This window comes from Mchenga conophoros, linkage group LG6 (genome assembly GCF_057382185.1).
Source record: "Mchenga conophoros isolate Kocher_MC1m ecotype Shallow Benthic linkage group LG6, M_conophoros_male_GT1.1, whole genome shotgun sequence".
NCBI lineage: Eukaryota > Metazoa > Chordata > Actinopteri > Cichliformes > Cichlidae > Mchenga > Mchenga conophoros.
Genome location: NC_140531.1, coordinates 15,378,682 through 15,399,847, shown reverse-complemented (window position 1 = coordinate 15,399,847; position 21,166 = coordinate 15,378,682). Strand labels below are relative to the sequence as shown.

At 40.9% G+C, this 21,166-nt stretch overlaps 1 protein-coding gene across 2 annotated transcripts in view; it reads left to right on the top strand.

The window, feature by feature from the left end:
• Positions 1 to 16,293, top strand: part of dchs2 (dachsous cadherin-related 2) — a 30,092-nt gene extending 13,799 nt beyond the window's left edge. For both annotated transcript variants that reach the window (XM_085276411.1, XM_085276412.1), the window contains exons 11-20: positions 1,219 to 1,353; positions 4,089 to 4,298; positions 4,849 to 5,709; positions 5,790 to 5,903; positions 6,477 to 6,688; positions 6,775 to 6,926; positions 9,157 to 9,287; positions 9,436 to 9,722; positions 10,065 to 10,206; positions 12,754 to 16,293. In XM_085276411.1, the coding sequence (XP_085132537.1) occupies positions 1,219 to 1,353; positions 4,089 to 4,298; positions 4,849 to 5,709; positions 5,790 to 5,903; positions 6,477 to 6,688; positions 6,775 to 6,926; positions 9,157 to 9,287; positions 9,436 to 9,722; positions 10,065 to 10,206; positions 12,754 to 15,350 (4,841 nt within the window). In that variant the 3' untranslated portion in view covers positions 15,351 to 16,293. The remainder of the gene's footprint in view (positions 1 to 1,218; positions 1,354 to 4,088; positions 4,299 to 4,848; positions 5,710 to 5,789; positions 5,904 to 6,476; positions 6,689 to 6,774; positions 6,927 to 9,156; positions 9,288 to 9,435; positions 9,723 to 10,064; positions 10,207 to 12,753) is intronic.
• The last annotated feature ends 4,873 nt before the right edge of the window (positions 16,294 to 21,166 follow it).

Here is a 21,166-nt window from a genome sequence, read left to right as displayed (position 1 = left end):
TGAGTGTGACAGCTAAACTTCTGAGCCTTCTGGATTTCCCTTTGTTAAGCAAGAGTTGAGATTTTGGGAGGGATTTTTTTTTTAAAGAGTAACTGTGCTGTCTTTGTGTTCAAAAGAAGAGTTTGATTATTTACAAAGAGGTTTGATGGTAAGATTTGGTCATTGTGCCAGGGTTGCACTTTGGCTGAAACTTAAATGTTTTGATGGAACACTTTTGTTTGTTAGTACCCGGAGTGGGAATTGTTTATGGTTGTTTATGCACAAGAGACAAAAGTGACACGGTTTACACCAAAAGAGTTATGAAGAAGACATTGACAGAGTTTTGTAGTTTTGACACCTACCAAGCAAACCAAGTTAACAGCAATGTAAATTAAATCAGTGAACCAAACAAAGCTAAGCAGAAGAAGTCTAGTAATCGAGTTATGCTCTTATAAAACATCATACAAGTGTGTGAATAGACCGTAATTTCAAAAACGTGCAAATGCCCCGTGATTCAAATGTTTTACTGCTATCAGCATAAAAGATATCTTAGTAATCATAGCCTTAAATGCTATACGCATTCCTCGCCTTGTTCTATCTTCTGAAACTAACGTGATGTGAAACGTGCATCATTGTGATGGTCATCAAGACCACAGCTTGCACGTAAAGTTGAAGTGAACTCTGCGTTTGCTTCGTATCACAAGAACCATAAAAGCTGCAAGCAGCAGGCTTTCGCTGAGGTTTTAACTGCCTTGTGAAGTTCAGTGGCCACATTGTTCTCTTTTCCTTGAGATAAGCGCTGCCTGAAACAGAAGCAGCAATAAACATGAATGGACTTGAACTAAAGTTGAATGTGTGAGGTAGATAACGATTCAGCGACTAGAGGTATCGGTTTTTCTGGAGATCGTGAGCATAAAAATGCACTGTGTTGTTTTTGACATCCATAGTCTCATTAGAGAAGCCACATTTTTTGTCTCACCAGTGTTAAGGCCATTTATATCTACTTGAAACTGGAAATGTTTTTTTCAATAGAGAAACTAGCGTGTATCGTTTGTCGGGGAGCATATCTGTAATGTAAATCACTGGATTTCTGTAATTATGCAGCATCATCTGATATATGATCAAGTTGATTTTTTTTTTCTATTAACCTTGATTTTCCTTTTTTTTTTTTTTTGCTTGAGCATTTGTTTTGAGGTCTGTGACAGCATTTACATTCGCCTCCTGTGTTCATGTCCTCAGAGGAGAACGCTGTGGTGTGGTACAGTCTGCTGCCGGGTCCCGGCTATGAGCTCTTCAGCATCAACCCGTACACCGGCCTGATTACCACCACCTCCTACCTGGACAGAGAGCAGCAGCAGCATTTTACTCTCAGAGGTAGGACACATAAGCAAACATCTGTTAGTCCTGAGCAATAACATTTTAAATAACAGTTTTCAACAATAAAAGCCAGAAGTAAAGCACGTATCTATTAACAAAAATGAGAAAGTTTAATTATAAGTTCAGGGTTAACAAACTCAAGGGAAAATCGGCAGTTGTGCAAAACAATGCAGTAAAAGTCACATGTTTAATGACTTCCAGAATGATAACACTGAAGACATCAGAATTATGCTCAGAAACTAAGTAACTCATCACCAAAATGGATTTTTTTCTGTAATAAATCAGAGCAATCTAATACAACAACAGTGGTAAAAGGAAATCTTGTGTTTGTCAAGTGTCGTGACAAACGCGCCAGTCAGTCGTACAGCATTGGGCAAAAGTCTTGGGAAATAGGTGGAGGAGTTTGTTGAAACGTGTAAAAAAGTTTTCTTCTAATGCTTTAAGTAGTCTTCAGGAATAATTCTCCAGGCTTGTTGAAGGACATCTAGAGCTCTTCCTTGGATGTTGGCTGCCTTTTTTTCGGTTCTCTGTCAAGATGATACCACACTGCTTCAGTAATGTTGAGGTCCGGGCTCTGGGGAGGCCAATCCAAGACTGATGGTGTTTAATGGTGTGTTTTTCTATGCAGGTATGCTTTGACTGCATTGGCAGTCTGTTTGGTATCATTGTCAATCAGATACTTTTCAGATAATATTGCATAGTTGAACAATACCTGACGGTACATTTCTACGTCCATAACTGGTTGGAATGCAGCCGCAGACCATGACTGAGGCTCCACCGTGTTTTACAGATGGCTGTAGACACTCACTGTTGGATCTCTGTTCTGACTTCTTCCCCACATATTAAGATGATTTGAGCCAAAGATTTCAAATTCATTTTCATATCACTCCATAAGACCTGATTTTCATTCTAGTTTTTCTGTAACTTCAACCTTTTCTCCTGTTTCTATTCTTTAAGAATAGCTTCTTGAAAGCCAATAAGACCATTTCTGATGAAGCTTTAGTGAACAGCAGATGGATCAACTGAAGGGACAGATACATCTCTCAGGTGCTTTGTCAGGTCTTTGCTGGATTGTTTTCCGATTTGTTAAGGACATGACTTTTAGATTCTGTTCATCTCCTGCAGATAGTTTCTTACTCTTGCCATTTCTTCTTTTTTCCTCCAGTTTCCTCAGATTTTATAAGAACGTGGTGCACACTAAGTTTTCAGCCAACAGGTCTTTAAGAATCATCTTGTTGGTGCAAAAATACATTACTATTCCTGTCAAATGTGTTATGTTTGGTATTTTTTGTGGATATAACCAACGATGAGATGTGTTTTTGTGGCAGGGCGCTAGAAACAAAGGGAAAATGAAACTGAGAATGAGTGAAAAAGCAGCCAATGTTTAGCAAAAAGACTTTGAAAAACCTCCAGAAAGACCTGGAGAACTATTGCTCAAGACACAAAATATAAAGAAATAAGGGGTGGCTCAAGGCTTTTGCACAGTACTTAAAGTCAGTGCAAATTTCTGTAATTGTTCAATTACAGCCTGTCAGGCAGAAGATACAATCTGCTGATGAGGCAGTCTGTATGGAGGTGATGTTTGTGTTGAGCTGCCCTGTTATTGCATCACTAATGGCTATGATCAAGATGTCCTGAGGAAAACTGGTTTCAAAGACATCCCAGCTAATGTGACAACAGCTGTGTAAACAGAGGAATTTGATTCCTTTCATATCACGACCTTGCTTGCTTAGCCACACACTCACAACGATAATTGGGTGAGAGCCTGCATCTGAAGGGTTATACAAATACTTTCATTCTGTACCTTCTCCTTTGTCACGCTTCACCGGCAAAGCCGTAAAGAATTTAAGGTCGACTTTCTCCGTTAAAGCAACGTTATTCAGCAGATTGATTTATGTTAAGGAAACAGAAGACTGTTAAAGGGCTGAGCTACAGTATAGCTAACCTCTTCTGACTGCACCGCTACACCCTTCTGTCTTTTCGAGAGTTTGCTTTCGCTCTCACATGGGTGCGTGCAGTAATTACATTCAACAGATTCACCAGCGTTTGGTGAAATGTTTTCACATGTTTTACCATAATATTTGTACAGTTGCCAGTATAATTAAAAATAAAGTCCCAGTAATTAAATATAATAACAGGAAGGCCTGAATATTTAGAAGCCACGCCAAAATCTCACAGGGCTTATTGGGAAACACTGAAATGAATTGGAAAGAAATAAAAAAATTCTTGTCAGCATGTGTTAAAAGCTGTGTCTCATTATTTTCCATTGACTGATTTTGGAGTTTTTACTGCTATTAAACATCCAATCTGGCCACACAGTGTCCAGACACACAGCCAATAATTGCCTCATTGCTGTGTTGTAAGAAAGAATCTTGAGTAAAATTGTTACATATAATGTGTACGGCATGGCTTTTTAAAATTATACTCTAGTGTTGAATGAGTTATTAAAATAACAGCGTGTGACATATCTGAGACATTCAGACATTAAGACATCAGGTTTACAATAGCTACACTTTGCTTTTGGTGCTATTTGGATGCTATTTAAAACATGCCAAAGAAAAATAGAAAAAAGGGTCTAAAGAACATGCTAATAGTATTAGGCACTTGTTGTTTAAAACATCAGTACTTATTATAAAGCCTGTGGGTGTCAAGCATTTGAATATTTTAGTAAATAATTAAAAAAGAACTGGTGAGGAAGCCTCTGTGTCCTTCCTTTCTGTTCCTATCTCCAGTCCAGGCTCGTGACAGCAGCGCTCGGCCACTTTCGAGCACGACGACGGTGATGTGCTCTGTGCTGGATGACAACGACAACCCCCCAGAGTTCATGCAGTCATCCTTCCGCATCAGCATCCCGGAAAACCTTCCTCCTGGGGTCATCCACACCGCCCAGGCCTCTGACCCAGATCATGGAGAAAATGGCACCATTCACTACTCCATAGTTGGTGAGAAGATCAGACCTTGTTTTGTATTTCAAGCAACTTGAAAGTTTTACCTGTACTTCATGCCGTCATTCAGTGAATTCAAGGCTACTACTGTAATGATGCCACCTTTGCAACAAGTCCATTATTGGCTCGCATAAAGTGGCAGCTCAGGCAAAGTTGCAGAGCAGGTTAGTTGAGTGCTGATGCAGTCTGAGCAGCTCTTGTAGGTGCGTAACTTGTGGGTAGTCCAGTATTTTAGAGCATATCATTTATTTAACAGTTAAAGACTTGCACAAACTGTCTGTAGTGAAGGGACAAGCACAGCTTATCTACTAACTTCTTGGTTCAATATTGAGCTGTGTGCATATAATGTTTCTGCTTGGAGAGACCATTAGCAGCATACATTTAGTCTGACCTTCAGATAAATGAAGCAAGCAAAATTCTAAATGGATGAATGTCTGACTGCTTGCTTTCAAGACATCAAAAGTGCATTGTTGAGTCGAGTGGCCAAAGTTAAAGTGGAATTATCCTTTATTTCCTTTCCACTGATGTCATCTCTGATTGTCTGCAGGTGAGGACTACAGAGGTCGGTTCACCATCAACAGTCACACCGGAGCCATTAGCACCACACAGGTCCTTGACCGGGAGGAAATGCAGAATTACACACTCACTATCCAGGCCCGTGACTATGGCCCCACCCCACTCAGCTCCTTCACCCAGCTCCATCTGGTGCTGCTGGACCAGAACGATAACATCCCTTCCTTTACCCGCAAGAACTTTCATGCCTCTATCAGCGAGGGCCTCCCCGCAGGAGCTGAAGTCCTGCGTGTAAGTGCGTCGGATCCTGACGAAGGGTCTAACGGGGAAGTGACCTACTCCCTGACAGATGATAACAGCCAAGGGGCCTTTTTAATCGACGCCTTCACGGGAGCGATCCGCACCACCAGGTCTCTGGACCGAGAGAGCAGAGCTCAGTACAGCCTCAGAGCTGTCGCTACCGATGGATGCACTCAGGGACCGCTGAGCTCTTTGGCGTCGGTCACCATACAGGTGGAGGACGTGAACGACAACATGCCGGTCTGTGAGCAGACTCCCTTCAACGCGTGGGTTTCCATGAGGACGCTGGCGAACCAGATAGTTACCACAGTGACAGCAGCAGATGGGGATCAGGGTGAGAATGGGACGATACATTATGCGTTATCAGACGAGGACAATCTGTTTGACATCAACACAGAGACTGGAGAGATTTCGCTGAGAAGACGAGTGAGAGCGGGTTTCTCTGGGAGGAAGCTGCAAGTTGTCGTTTCAGACAGAGGACATCCTGCTCTGACCTCTACCTGCCTGGTTTTTATCCATCTGAAGGGAGAACACGAAGGACTGCAGTTCACAAGCAAAGTCTACAACGCCAGTGTCAAGGAGAACAGCAGAGCTGGTACGTTGTATCTGTTTGTCTTGTTTTCACCGATACCACTGAACAGCTCAGTCATTGTTTTTGTCTTTTTCTTTCTAAAGGCACTTGGATTGCAAAGGTGGAGGCCAACGACCAAAGCAGCAGCAGACAAAGAATAACATACACCATATTTAGCGGCAACGAGAACCAGGTTTTCTCCATTAACCGTCACACTGGTAATTAAAATGTTAATTTCTAAATACAACTTTTTAACCAATAAAACCGTCTAATCCCGCAATTTAGGTTTTCTGTTAGTTTTTTGTATTATCCCTAAATTACCCCTTTTCAAAACAAAAAAAAAATCAGCTTTTCTGGTCCTTCTGCATTTTTTAATACATACGTATTTCAAAACCATGTATGATTTTATCATATTTTCCCCCAAATTCCTTTTTTTGACTCACGTCTACATAAAGTAACCGTGCAGACACACCAAGTCAAATACACAATCTCATACTGATGTTGGACTGAACGTTCACCACAAAAACTTGAACCTAAAAGTACTTCTGTCGACGCCTTTGTTGTCAGATTGAAAGCTATGTTTTTCTTTCCACTACTTTACCATGACTTTTCTATTATTTGGTGAAAAGAGGCCAAAGAGGAAAAGGCCCTGTTCACAGAAGGGCGTGAAGTAAGATGTCAATTAAGATTATGATTTGTGTTTTTAAAAATAAACCTTATTGGCTTGATATTAACTGAGCTGTACTTCCTTTTGAGTGCAGCTTTTACCTTCATGTTACCGTCTTATGTAGGTGAAATCCGAGTGCAGAAGGATTACTCTCTGGACTTTGAGGTGAACCCCCACATCCAGCTGGTGGTGCTGGCTGACAGTGGGCTGCAGACAGCTCACTGCAGGGTCTCCATCACTCTGGTGGACATCAATGACAACGCACCACAGTTTGAACACAGCAGCTACAGGACAGCTGTCTGGGAGGGCCAAGTGCACAATACCTACATTATGCAGGTAAACTTTCGGTAATAACGCCCTCATTGATGTGAGATGCATGCAGTGATCCCTCTAATACTGACCGCTTCTCATATTTTGAACAGGTGTTTGCCTCCGATGCTGACAGCGGCATGAACGGCCAGATTGAATACTCCATTCTCTCTGGTAACCTTAATGGAGCTTTCATTTTGGACTCTGTACGAGGAATCCTTGCGACCAATGTTTTACTGGACCGCGAGATCACTCCATCATACAAGTATGCTCAAACTGCTCAATAAAAAATATTAAGTAAAACTTTATTGCACACATAAAATTGATTCTACTTCCAAAATGGAATCAGCTACAGTTGCATGTTTCTTCTACTTCACTTCTTCGTAAATGTTAAAGCATTTTAACTGGCGTAGTACAGCAATTATTTTGGTGGCATTTTACAATCTTCCTACAGTCCTGGTGAAAAGAAGATACACCTTCTTTCATTTCTAAGCTTTTACGTATCAGGATATAATAAAAATGATCTGGTTCTTAGCAGGTCTTAAGCTCGGATAAATACAATATCAGATAAATCACAAAACGGGGCATATTGCACCCACTCTGCCTCCTGAGCTGCAAAACTTCTGGAACAATGTCTGCTGGACAGATAAGATCAAATGTCTTGTTAGGTGAAAACCACACACAGCATATTAGCAATAGTCAAGTGTGTGGTGATTTGGGACCTGGGCACCTCGTATACCAAGTCATCTAGACTCAAATATGAGGCCATGTGCCTGACAGGTGAAGTCTGAAATTGGGTCATGTAACAGGAAATAGATCCCAAGCACAGCAGCAAATCTACAAAACAAAAGGGAAAAGAATGAAGGCGTTGCAGTGACTCAGTGAAAGTCCAGACCTCATACTGATAGAAATGCTGTGGCAGGACCTTAAGAGAGCTGTGCACAAACAAAGTACCTCAAACCTCAATAAGCTGAAAAAACATTGCAGAATGAGCCAAATTTCCTCCACTACCATGTGAGAGGCTGATAAAGTCATACAAAAACGATTAGTTCAGGTTGTTGCTGCCAAAGTTGGTGCTACAAGCTACTGAATGATGGAGTGTGCTGAGGTTTTTCACACACTGTTTGGCTTAGTTTTGATAAATAACTAATGATATGGTGTAATGTGTTGTTGCTCATCTGAGGTTGTATTTATCTGATCTTAAGACCTGCTAAGGACCAGATTATTTTTATTTTATTTTTATTTGTAAAATGTTAGAACTGAAAGAGGGCGTACTTTTTTCTACCATGACTACAGGTGAAGATTTTCAGGATTCAAGGTAGCAGCAGTTTGGGGTTTTTTTGGGTTTTTTTTTACAAAGTACTGATTTGTCTCTTTTACAAGAAGGGGCCAAGACAACGTAATAAATCTGAATTAAGCCACCCATGGAGCCTGTAGTTACAACTGACAGTAAGCCTAACCCTCTTCACTGCACTGGTCTTCCATTTCTTTGAAAGGCAGAAAGGAATAAGATAAGATAACCTTTATTAGTCCCACACGTGGGAAATTTGTTTTGTCACAGCAGGAAGTGGACAGTGCAAAAGTTATGAGGCAAAAATTAGAATACAATAAGAATAAATACAGTACACAACTGTACAGAATAGAATAAAATAATATACTATATACAGTAGAATAAAATAAATATACAATAAGATAAAAATAGAATACAAATACAAATACTATATACAACTGAGTAAAAATACAACGATGACAGAAAGGATTATTGCACTTAGTATTATTGCATATGTATGGATGTGTGTGCTTGATCAGTTAAAGTCTTTATTATGGAGTCTGACAGCAGTGGGGAGGAAAGACCTGCGAAATCTCTCCGTCCCACACCGTGGGTGCCGCAGTCTCCCACTGAAGGAGCTGCTCAGTGCTGTCACAGTCTGCTGCATGGGGTGGGAGACGTTGTCCAACAGGGATGACAGCTTAGCCGCCGTTCTCCTGTCACTCACCACCTCCACTGGGTCCAGAGGGCATCCTAGAACAGAGCTGGCCCTTCGGATCACCCTGTTCAGTCTCTTCCTGTCCCCAGCAGAGATGCTGCCGCCCCAGCAGACCACACCATAAAAGATAGCAGAAGCCACAACAGAGTCATAGAATTTCTTCAGGAGTGGGCCCTCCACTCCAAACGACCTGAGTCTCCGCAGCAGGTACAGCCTGCTCTGCCCTTTCCTGTAGAGGGCGTCTGAGTTATGAGTCCAGTCCAGTCTATTGTTCAGATGAACACCAAGGTACCTGTAGCTGTCCACAGCCTCAATGTCCATACCTTGGATGGAATAAGACTTGACTAACTTTTCCTCCTCCACATTACAATAAAACAGGATTATATCTTTGTGATTGTGGGTGTAACCAAGAAACTCTGTTTTACTCTGAGTCAACAGGCCCGCTCAGCTGAAAAATGGATTTGAGAATTTGACTAAAGCTCAGTTTCCTACCTTTCTATATTACAGGCTGGTTCTACAGGCAGTAGACAGGGGGAATCCTCCACTGAGCAGCACCGCCACCGTTAGGGTCCAAGTGGTAGATGTCAACGACAACAGCCCTGCCATTCCCCCCATGGATCCTGTACTTATAACTGAGAGTAAGCCTAACTCCTGTCAATGCACTGCTCTTCCATTTCTTTGAATGGCAGAATCTCTTCAGTACATCAATACTTACAGTTTTTGTAGGACAAGATTTAAATCCAAGTTCATTGTAGTTTAAACTACAATCTGCTATTCTCTGCCTAGATCTGCCAGCAGGATACATGGTGACCCAAGTGACTGCAAATGACGTTGACCTGAGCTCGACTATCACCTACAGCTTCTCAGACAACAGCAGCACCAATATTCCCTTTGCTATCGACCGGTATACTGGCGTCATTACCCTGACTCGAGCCCTGGACTATGAGGAGCAGACAGAGTACACTCTGACGGTCTGGGCATCTGACTCAATTCACCAGACCAATGGAGAGGTTAAAGTTCAAGTGCTCGATGTCAATGACAACGCTCCAGCGTTCACCCAGGACTCCTACCAGGTGCAGATACAAGATTTTTCAGTCAGATGGTTGAAAGCATTCATAATCTTAATTATGTGGTACTCAAAATATTCCCCCATATATATAGATATATAGATATAAAATAAATATTCCCCCCTCTAGCAGAGGCCTGTGCTCTTCTGGACAGCACCTTATATACCATATACCAGCACCACATATATAATAACTCATCAAAGTTTGGATTGGATCATTTTCCTAAAAGCCCGTGGCCTAATTGAATGAAAGTTAGAAAAGGAGGTGGAATATGTAAAGAGTAAAAACTTTCAGTAGATTCAGAAAACTTTCTGCAGATGTGATTTGCTCTTTGTTTTTCTCTTGGAGGTGGAGTTATCAGAGCTGGTCTCAGCAGACACGTTTGTCGTGTCCGTGTCAGCTACCGACAGAGATTCTGAACTCAATGGCAAGATCAACTACAGACTGCTTTCATCTCCCCTGCAAGGCTTTTACATCCAGCCAGAGGATGGTAAGGAACGGTGCAACTCATGAAAAGGGAAAGTGCTCCCATACATGATGTATGAACACTGACAGCAAACGATTACTCTATACTCTTTGCGCACATGTATATGGCACATGCAGTATCTAAGTATACCAGAGTTACTATACTCTATACTCATACTCTACTGATATCAAATGTTATGACTGTCTAGTGGTATGATTTCTATATTTAGGAGTTGCTCTCTACATTGAAGGTATCTTTACTTGCACAGTTAAAGTCATGCATGCCTTAACCAACGGCACACTGAAAACCTGACTGGGAGCAGCTCAGGATACAGCAGGAAATGATACTTGGACTTTTTCTTCTGCCAGTAGCATTTTAGCAATGTGGAAATATATTTTTGAAGTCTTGTGCTAGTGAGGTTCTTGGACAAGAGCGAAAAAAAGCCGATTAGAAGTCAGCAAGATAGAGTGCTTTGGATGAGCCGTGCCTGTGTTATTATCTCCCTTTTAAGAATCCCTAAACCCAAGAAAGAAGATAAATCCTACATAGCTGAAACCAAACCAGCTCCCCTCAGTTCTGGCCAGTTCTCTTTCACTTAAGAGTAATTTATGGGCTTTTACCAGGTTTGAACCCCAAATTTAATATCAGAGAAATGCATTTGCCCTGTTTTGTGGTGAGATGCACTAATGGAAATTTGCAGCAATGTTGCCGAGTATGGTGTTTTCTGTGGTACGGTGTGTCTCTGTTAGAGTAGAGCCTCAGAGTGAATGCAATCGTCCTGTAGAAAACCTTAAGTGGCACTGAAGTGGAATAATAAATTAGATGAACAGACACTTTGTTGCATTTCACCAAGAAAATTGCCCTTCCAGTCAGCACATGGAAATAATGTTGCAATGCTGTGTCTAATGACCACGGTAGTTTTGATTTAACCCTTAATAAATTGATAGATTGTTACAATACACTGATCTTAAGAGGAGCAAATCCTTCAACTGTATATTTCTTAAACTGAAGGCCAGGTCTTTGAATTCAGTGAAGAATATTTTGGTCTAAATGAGCATATAACCATGTATTTATTTACTTCCTGATATGAGCTTCTTTTCATATCAGGATTGTCCACCTTTCTTAGTCTCCGAGTGCTTCTTGAAATATCCAGTGTGCATTGGGATCATTATTCTGCTGCATTGAGTCTGTTAATCCATCTTCACAAAGAAAAATGAAGCATCTGGTGTTGTGCTGCTCCTCCTGGGTCAGATGAAGTCCATTCAGGGAAAGTGACCAACTCCAAAATAACCAAAAAAAACCCCTTGAAAGTTCCCACCAGCATGTTGCACTGTGGATTTTTCTTCCATGGCAGAGTCATTATCTCTAGTCTTTGTTTTCTTGTATACACATTTCGGTTGCTACCATAAGCTGAGAGAAGAACAGTTTGTTTAGAAATCACTATGGGTGCTTTACAGATTACACTTGATTTAGTCATTTCTATATCTGTGATGAAGTTTTCTGTCCGTCGGGCTTGATGTAGTGATCTTCTGATTACTTTTCGTCTAACAAATCTTGCTTTACAAAAATATTCTATTGTTCTCCCTACCGAGAGGAGGAGGGGTAGATACCAAAAACAGCTCCAACTCATGGTCACACTAAAGTCAGTAAAACTTTATTTTACCCACATTTTTTTATAGATCGTCTTCAAATTCCACAACCTCATATTAGACCTCGGGTGGCATGACTGCCTTGGTTGGCTAAACATTTGACCTTTGTTGTTAGCGCCAAAGATCAAAGTTGACCTTGGAAAAATAATTTCAAGTAACCATTTTGAGTAATATATCGTATGAAAGGGCATGGAGGGAGCTGTACAACTTACTCTTTAGGTTTTCAATGTAACGCCTTATGATGTCACAAAGACACCGTAACAGGCTGATGTCGTCATATTGTAATGAAAGCAGGCTGACGTCAGCATGTTGTAATAAAAACATCTAAGTTTTAGTTTAGCCCCTGGCCTTCGGTGGAGTTGTGCTCTCAGTGTTCTTGTTTTACTATGTTCTGTTTTAAGGGTTGTCAAAATATCTGATTATTACCAGATTTGTTGGTCATGTTTTTACATGTGGTTTCAGACATTCGGATCCACAACATTTTGAATCATGTTACTGACTACCTGAAGTTTTATCTTTGTTCCCGTGCTTGCCAGTATATATATTAAAACTTATTATTAGATGCAGCAATGTATTTCTGTCATAGATGGTCATAGCTGGGAAGACTGCAGGCCAAACCAAAACCAAAGTACTAAACTATGGGCTAAACTTCCAAAGAGTTAAAGAGTTTTGCAATATTTGGCATGTATTGTAAAAAAAAAAAAAAAATTATTTCCCCTTGTTGAAAAACAAAGATGTGAATAAAGCCTTTATATTAATTTAGCCTTTATTTTAAGCCTATGATTATATGCTAATAGTCCTGTTTGTGACTGTTACTGCCTTTAGTAACAGTCATGAATGTTAGAACCATTATCAATACAACAATATCAACTGGTCCTTTAAAGCAACTCATTAACTGATGGGAATATATTCTATTTTGCAGGGTCTATTTTTACTAACAAGCCCTTAAAGGCCATCACAAACAGCAACCTGATCCATCTTCTGGTTGAAGCAAGAGATGGAGGAGATCCTATGCACTCCACCGTTACCTCCATAGACGTGCTGATTTTGGACACCAACGACCACGAACCTTCGTTTTACCAGGACATATACACACTCACCGTCCCGGAGGACACGCCTATAGACACTACCCTGCTGACTCTTTCTGCAGAGGACCAAGACTGGAGCCCTGAAAATACCTATTTGGACTATACCATCACCGGAGGAAATGAGGAGAAAAGATTCTGTCTGGAAGTAAAAATGGTTCAGATTGAGAATCAGATTAAAAATGTTGGAAAGCTTGTTCTTTGCAACGCTTTAGACCGTGAAACTACTGAGAGCTATGCATTAACAGTGAGCGTTTCTGATCGAGGAATGCCTCCACTGAACAGCTCTACCGTCGTCATGGTGACTGTAACAGACTGCAATGACAATGTCCCTGTGTTTTCCAGCACAGAGTACCATGCACAAGTAAGTGAAAACAGCCAGTTAGGTACCAAACTGGTCCAGGTCAGTGCCCACGATCCCGACCTCGGAACCAATGGCCTGGTGCGGTATGATATAATTTCTGGGAACAGTAAAGGTCACCTTAAGCTTGATCCTCAGTCTGGCCTCTTAGTAGTCAACAACTCTCTCGACTATGAAAAAGACTCGAAATACATCCTCACCATCAGAGCATCAGATGGTGGCAAATCATCTGAAAACCATAAAGTGGCATTTACGATTGTCTTCATCGCGGTGTTGGATGAGAATGACAATACCCCATATTTCATGTTTCCTACAGTTAACTGTTCTGTGCTGGAGAACCTCCCTGCATTTACCCATGTATGTTCTGTTCACGCTGTTGACAATGACTTAGGCCCTTATGGGCAGCTCACCTACTCTGTTATGTCCTCCTGCTTCATGAACTATGGCAGCGGTAACCCAGAGAGGAAGGAGGCCTTTGCCATCGATCCCCTGACAGGCGACATTCACACCAGACAAACCTTTGACTACGAACGAGAAAGCGAGTACTGTTTTATAGTGGAAGCCAGAGATAAAGGTGACAAAGCTGCTACAGTGAGAGTCCAAGTAAATATCAAGGGAGTGGATGAATTTAGTCCGGTCTTTACCCAGAAGCAGTATCACTTTCTGTTGCCAGAAAACGTCAAGCCTGGTGATACGGTCGGTTACGTGATGGCAATGGACCATGATGGAGGTGTGGACGGGGTGGTGGAGTACTCACTTGTGAATTCATCACCTTTTTTCTCCATTAACAGAACAATTGGGGCTATCTTTGTTTCTGGTCCTGTGTATCATAGGGCAGGCAGCCAGGACATGGTAGAACTGGTTGTTTCTGCAGCTAGTCCTAGATTAGGCTCCAGGACTACAACCTGCCTGGTTTTTGTCAATATCTCTAGTTCAGCTGAAGCACTAACTGGAGTCCCCCTGGATACTCATATGCTCAGTTTGACTGTTTCATTAATCATGTTTCTCTTTCTGCTTATCCTTTTTGTGAGCTTGGTTCTCAGATGTAAGCTCAAAGATGCAGCCATCAGAAAGGCTGCTGCCATTGCTACGCACTTGAGCCATGGCACAAGCTCGCTCACGAGACATAATAACCAAACACAAAGTTCCATGTCTTTGCATGACATTACACGCCCAAGCATCATGGTGACTAAAATGGACATCTCAAAGCCATATAATCCATCAGACTCGAGCGGGCGAGGTTCAGCGGAAGGCGAGACAGCCGAGGACCAGGAGATCAAGTGGATCAACGAATACCCCTGCCGTAAAAGAAACGAATCTGCCCAGAAGTCCACAGAGATCCCAGACTCTGCCTTACTAGGAGATAATATCTCTTGCAGTTCCATCGATGTAGGACCAGAGCACATCTTATCAGTCAATAAATGTTTAGTCTCAGGGATAGCCAGCACAGAAAGTCTCTACCACTTCAAAGAGGAAGGAGGCGGCGAGGGACTACTTCCTGGAATACTCAGGATGAGAGATTTAAAGGAGAACATGGGGATAAAAGGGTTCGCCCCCCTTTCTGAAGCCCAGGCTTCTGCAGATTCTCTCTCCTCGCTGGTGTTTCTAGACGAGGAGTTGCAAGGTAGCTACTGCTGGGACTACCTTTTGGACTGGGAACCCCGTTTCCAGACTCTAGCCTCCGTATTTACTGATATTGGGATGCTCCCTGATGAGGAACTTGAAGGTGGCCGTGAGGACTTAGCAGCAGAATCGAGTTGTCTCATGTACCCACCACCTCTTATAACAGGGGTAGCACAGCAGGGCATAAGGACCGTTCCTCCACGAAAGCCAGGGCGTGTGCCAAGCATCGTCAGACGACCCTCTTACCGGAAATATGCTTATTCCCCCTTAGCCAGGAACACTGGACTTACCCCTTCAGCTATGACACCTAATTTCTCCCCATCACTGTCTTCGCTCACTATAAGGACCCCCAGTGCCTCACCAGTTGTCTCAGACACTGGAGTTGGGGGGATCAGACTTGAATCAGGACCCCTCACTGCTAGCCTTTTAGAGGCAGAAATACAGGTATAGCCAAAGATTTTAAGTGACATCACTTTCATTTACGATTCACCTTTTGAAGATTTTTTTGGGAGACACTGCACAGTTTGGTTGTGATTTTGCTGATATTCAGATATATTCCTGGTATCATTTCCATAATAGTCTCATTGTCCACTTGTAGGGTTTTAAGGGGTGATACAGTAATACAACACAATAATATCCTATTGAAGTTATTGTAGTGGTTTGCATTCCGGGCGAAATCGTAACTCACTTCAGTAAAAATACTAAATTAATATCTGGAAAACCCGGACTGAAACCTGTCTTGCATTATATCCTTGTTATGTACATGTCTGAAAAAGAGCAGATGTTCTAGTCAGCAATTAATTACCGAATGTTTTATTGTAAACATGTATATGAGCAGAAAATGAAACACTTTGTTATTGCAGTTGGTTGCAGCTTCTAAATGGAAACTTTTTCATGGTTGATTTAACTTTAATAACCAAAGAAAGGCAATATTTTTCTGCGGTTAGCTATGTTAGCTGCTTCCTGGAATAATAAAAAATGGTATTTTGAATCCAGGCCTTTTTGCCTCCCCTTTTCATATAATCTCTCAATAAATCCCAGTGAGAAACAGAATACATTTTATTCCTTCAATTTAATACTTTAATACTTTTGAAGCTAAAAGAAAGACTGGGTTAGTGCAGCTATCTCTCAAAACCAAAATGCAGTTCAGGAATTCCTCACTGGTACGAAGTTTATACAGATTGTACTGTTTCTGCTGTCTCTATTCCTGAACCAGCTCCAGATTTTTGTCATTTTCTCATGATATATATTCATGATTGTTTCTGTGTGCTGTCTGTAAACTTTGGCCACCCTGTTAATAAACAGAACTTTAGGTATAATTTTCAGAGAAATGTATAATCTAATCTAAAACATTTGTAAGTAAATAATTTGTAATAAAAAAGTTTCTCTTGGGCTTTTTTGTGCTACCGAGTTTCTTTAGGATAATTTGATTTGCATGTGTACGTATTTCCTCATTTCCAGTGATAAAAATGTTTTTTCGTCACTGTAACTGAGAATTAGTGACATGAACCAGTAATAAAGACAGGATTCTTGTGGTGGGGCAATAATAAAACAGCTCTTTAAAGGCATTTTTGCAACAAATACATTAAACTTTTATGATGTGTTTTCCCAGGATATTGCATTTTACGCTTCAGACGGTTTTCTTTTCATGAATCTGGTCTTTCACATGGTCAGCTTCAATATTTTGCATCTGAACAGCAACAAGAGGTTAAATTCTTTGATAATACTTTACATAAGAAAAATGGGATAAAGGTTTTCAAACTATGTGAACACTTGTGGTGGTGTGCAGCGCTATCACAGATTCTGTTCTTATTCTTCACTTTTAGGATCCTGATGTAAACATTTACATCCTGTGTAAATGCTTTTTATAGACCAACACTATAATATGTGTACACTCTCGAACCACTTTGTTAGGTACACCTGTTAAAGTGTTTTTTTAATGCAAATATGTGTCTATCAGCCAATCAAAGGGCAGCAAATCAGTCCATTTAGGCACATAGACATGGTCAAGATGACCTGCTAAAGTTCAAACTGAGCATCAGAATGATGATTGAAGTTATTTTGCCAGTCCTTTAGTATTTCAATTGTCCACACAACCATTTCCAGGGTTTACAAATATACAGCAGCAGCAAATCTTTGCCTGGTAATTAAACATCAAAACATCAGAGTCTGGCTTTTCTAATGTGAACATTAATTCAGGTTATGAAACAAACTGATTAAAATAGAGGAAAGCCAATATCATCACTAGTATATTTCAACCTAGTACTTACTGATGGATTATAATCCTAATAATGAGTTATTGTTGTTATGTTTCCCCCTTTTATTTCAAGTTTTCGAGACCTCACATCTCTCCTGTCTTGTTTAAATGATCTGAAAGTGGTTCAACATGGCTCCACGTGGTCTGCTGTTAATCCAAGTGTGCTGCCTTTGGGCAACATATGAGCCGAGGAAGCAGAAGAGCTAAAGTCTTTATCAGATAGTTTCACAGAAGATAATAAACAGTCGAGCCTTGAACTATACTGGCCAAGTGTGCCCTGCATGTAGCCACTGAGAGATGTTTAAGTATTTATTGACTTAGCCAGCTTCTCTACTGCACATCGCAGGGCTTTGACAAGCTTTCCACTCTTCTGTATTTGTGATTTCAGTGGGTCTCTGGCCTCAGGACCACAGTGATGAAAGATATCTCTAACTATATCAGGTGATCTGGCAAAGCAAGCTTGTGTGTCTCAGCACATAGCTCAGCAGTCCCTGCACCAATGTTAAGAGTTATTCGGTGGATCTTTATAAAACGCTGCCCATCACTCAGGCAGTCAGGTATGAGTACGTTTACAAAGAAGGGTCAAGAAGTCTCAACCACACTAAAATGTTTCAGTACTTACACGAAAGAAAGAGAGGTTTGTGAATAATGTTGAACACATGCTTGAGAAATGTTAACGTCATATTAGGCTGGCTTAAATCATCAGCATGACCAGATTGTTCAGATTGTTTATCCACCGTGTGCTAAAATATTACATAAATGTTTATGTGGACACAGGGGGACCACATCCCAACAAAGTAAATGTGAGGCACATAGACTATGACTGTGTGCTACAATGCGGGGTGTCCTGCTGAAAAGGTGGTCTAAAAAATCAGAAATATCTCACAAACTGCAGGCTTGCTTGGCGTCCAGCATGTGAAAGACAAATCTACTTGGTTTAACTCGCTCGCTAAAGCATTCCAATAAGCATTCGCCAAAGTCTATTTTTATCATGTTATCTGCTATTATTGTTATCTAGCGTCTGTGCGGTCTGGTAACACTCTTTGAGTTTCAGCGGGCTTACGTCACTACGACTCTTTTTGAGCATCACATTTTTTGTGATACTTGGGTAAACTGGTCCTTATGCAGCACGTTTCTATTTTATCTGCGCACTTAAGGCACTTTACACAACTCGCCTCATTCACACATTCATACAAGCATTTTTTTTCTATGTAAGTGCTTTCTATCTAACGATGGATTTGTTAGGAGAGAGCAACTTGGGGTTAGTATCTTTCCCAAGGATTTTTGGCATGTCCCGCTCTATCCCCTGAGCTACAGCCACCCTGTGTCACTTCATGTCATATTTACCATAGTCATGGTAAGCAGCAAAAGACAGTGATAAATAGTGCTGCTATCTTCACAGCCATTAGTTATGACAGCGAGAATTTAGAAAGTATAGAAAACGGGACATCGTCTTACTGAACTGGAAGCCTGAAAGTCAGATTCTGACGCAATGATAGTCTCATTCTGTTTAACTTCAAAGGCCAGACTGACTCTGTGCAATAACCTATTGTTTTATGTTTGAGAGGAGACTTTGTTATACCATAACCCATAGAAGCTGTAGTAGCAGTTTGTCAGGCAAGTAAGTCAGCTTTTGACATGTTAATTGAAGACTTGCTATAGGCTGATTTAAGAGCCATATGTTTTACAACCATTAGATTCTTCTTGACTTCTTCCTGCTGTGCGTCATTAAGCGCAGTACTCGATCTATTTGAAAATTCCAAAGATTCGGCCATCGAGAGGTCTGGAAACGAAGGCAGTCTGTTTTAAACAAAGAAAAGCCACAGCTGCCTCTAAAACCTCCTCCTCTCTTCTACTCCACAACCACTTCAGACACTTCTCTTATGTACACATCTGAGCTCACTCCTTCGCAACAAACATTTAGCACATCTTGAAGCATAGTCACTGAGAGCAGCACTAAACAGTTTCGCCTTCAAAGAGCCGATCGTCTTGTCCCGTCACACCGTTTGACACGTTTTGAACGGTGGATGTTTGGGTCTTGGGATCCAGGAGCATTGCTCCCTGAACAAAGGTGGTAATTCTGCAAACTTTACCTTCTTACAAGTCAGACGTATGCATTCAGCTCAATGAGTGACTCTTTCATTTTTACTGTAACGTGCAGATGGTTGAAGTGTAAATTAAAAGCCTATCGCCTCATGTAAAAACAACATATATATATATTGCCAACAGCTACAGAAACAGACATGTTTCCTGGTGTGCACAAAGAGAAAAGTCTGTTTATTGTGTATTTTGGGTGAGACTGAAGGCAAAGCACAGTACATTTTATTGCTCATTACAAGATGATTTAAGGGTGGCATAAAATGTTCCTAATTCTGATGCGCTCCTCTGGATACGTGATTATGAGAAACTTGAGCTGTGTTTTGGGTAGGAAACTTTTTGTGCGGTTAATTTTATTTGAGCTCAGGACCTGAGACAAAGCTCTTTGTTTTTTATTATATAGAGGGTTTTTTTTGTCGTTTATATATTTTGACAAATGCATCACCACAACTACCAACGCAAGGCAACTTATATAAGACTATGAGCTTATACTGGATCCTCTATTGTCGGATCAGGTCGAGCTAATACTATTCCTCCTGAACCAGGTTTTCCTACCAAAAAGGAAGAAAAGAAGAAAAACGCTCGTTCGGCCTGATCAACTGGAAGAAGAGGCACTGACAAATAAAACCCAGCTGTGTTCTCCTCCTGGATTGGATTTCATATTTATCTCTATTTGCATTCTGTTGAGATATATGCTGGCCTCTAAACAAGTTTTGCATTGTGGTTTCTGGCTCATATCACAGGGGGCTTGAGGCCCTATGATGCACTGAAAGAATTTAGGTTACTTCAACTTGGCTGAGAAACTGTTTCACGTCGAGGAGCAATCAGGAATACAGCTGAGGTTATAATTAAACTGTTTACATACTCATCATTAAAGGTGTTGATGACTGTTAGGGGTTTTTTTTCTCCTTTTGGCAAAACAATCACAATTTAATGGACAAGTATATAGGACACTATACAGGATGCTGCGAGGCATATTTGTGTGTTTTACCTCACACATATGTTTGTGTTTGTGTTTAGCTAATCAGGAAGTTTGAGCAAGGACCAGTTTAATGCAATCATAGGGTTCTGATACTTTATATTATTAGCCATACACATTGGATTTAAAGAAAAAAAAATACAAAGTTTGTAATGCTAGTTCACCTGCTGATACTAGTACATATTGTGAAACAGTAATTTTATAATACACAAATATAGACTATATCCATTACTTGCACTTGGCACAAATGATCCCTAATACATGTGTTTACTACTGAGAAGCATCTGTAACATCAATCTGAGAGCATTAGCTCAAAATCACAATAAAGAGAGTGTTCTCCATTAGCACAATACATGGCACGATGATACAGTTTATCTGAACAAGGTTTGTTGTCTATCAGTGTTTTTTCCAGCATTTGCGACAGTCCCGTCCAGTTTGTGCCTGTTTGCCACAGTCATATCATATGAAACGGAGATTTTGAATGAATAAATATTGTTGTTCTGGCTATCCCCAAATCTCTTAATTTCCTCCTAATTTAAAGCTACTAACAAAGTTATTCGAGTATTTTCACAGACTAATCCAAAAATCATCTACAATGCAGAAACATCAATCTTTATAAAAGTAAGTTCACTCGTGGTGAACAGTGTGGGGTGGCATGGAGACCATGTGTGGCCAGCTCATTGGGAACGGCTAAGATGTTCTTGATGCCCAGATTTCTTTGGTGGCAGCTTTAGCATGCAAAACTTATCTTCATCTGAAAGCTTTGGACCCGTGACCACTAGTCCACTTTTAACCAAGCTAGGATGCTCCTGCTGTTGGAGTGGCTTTGCTGTGCTATTTGTGATGTGACGGTGTTACCTCCGTTTTCTGAAACTGTCTTAATGCACTGCGTGTGAAGCTTGTTACTGTTCCTACCACACTTTTTCTTGCAGT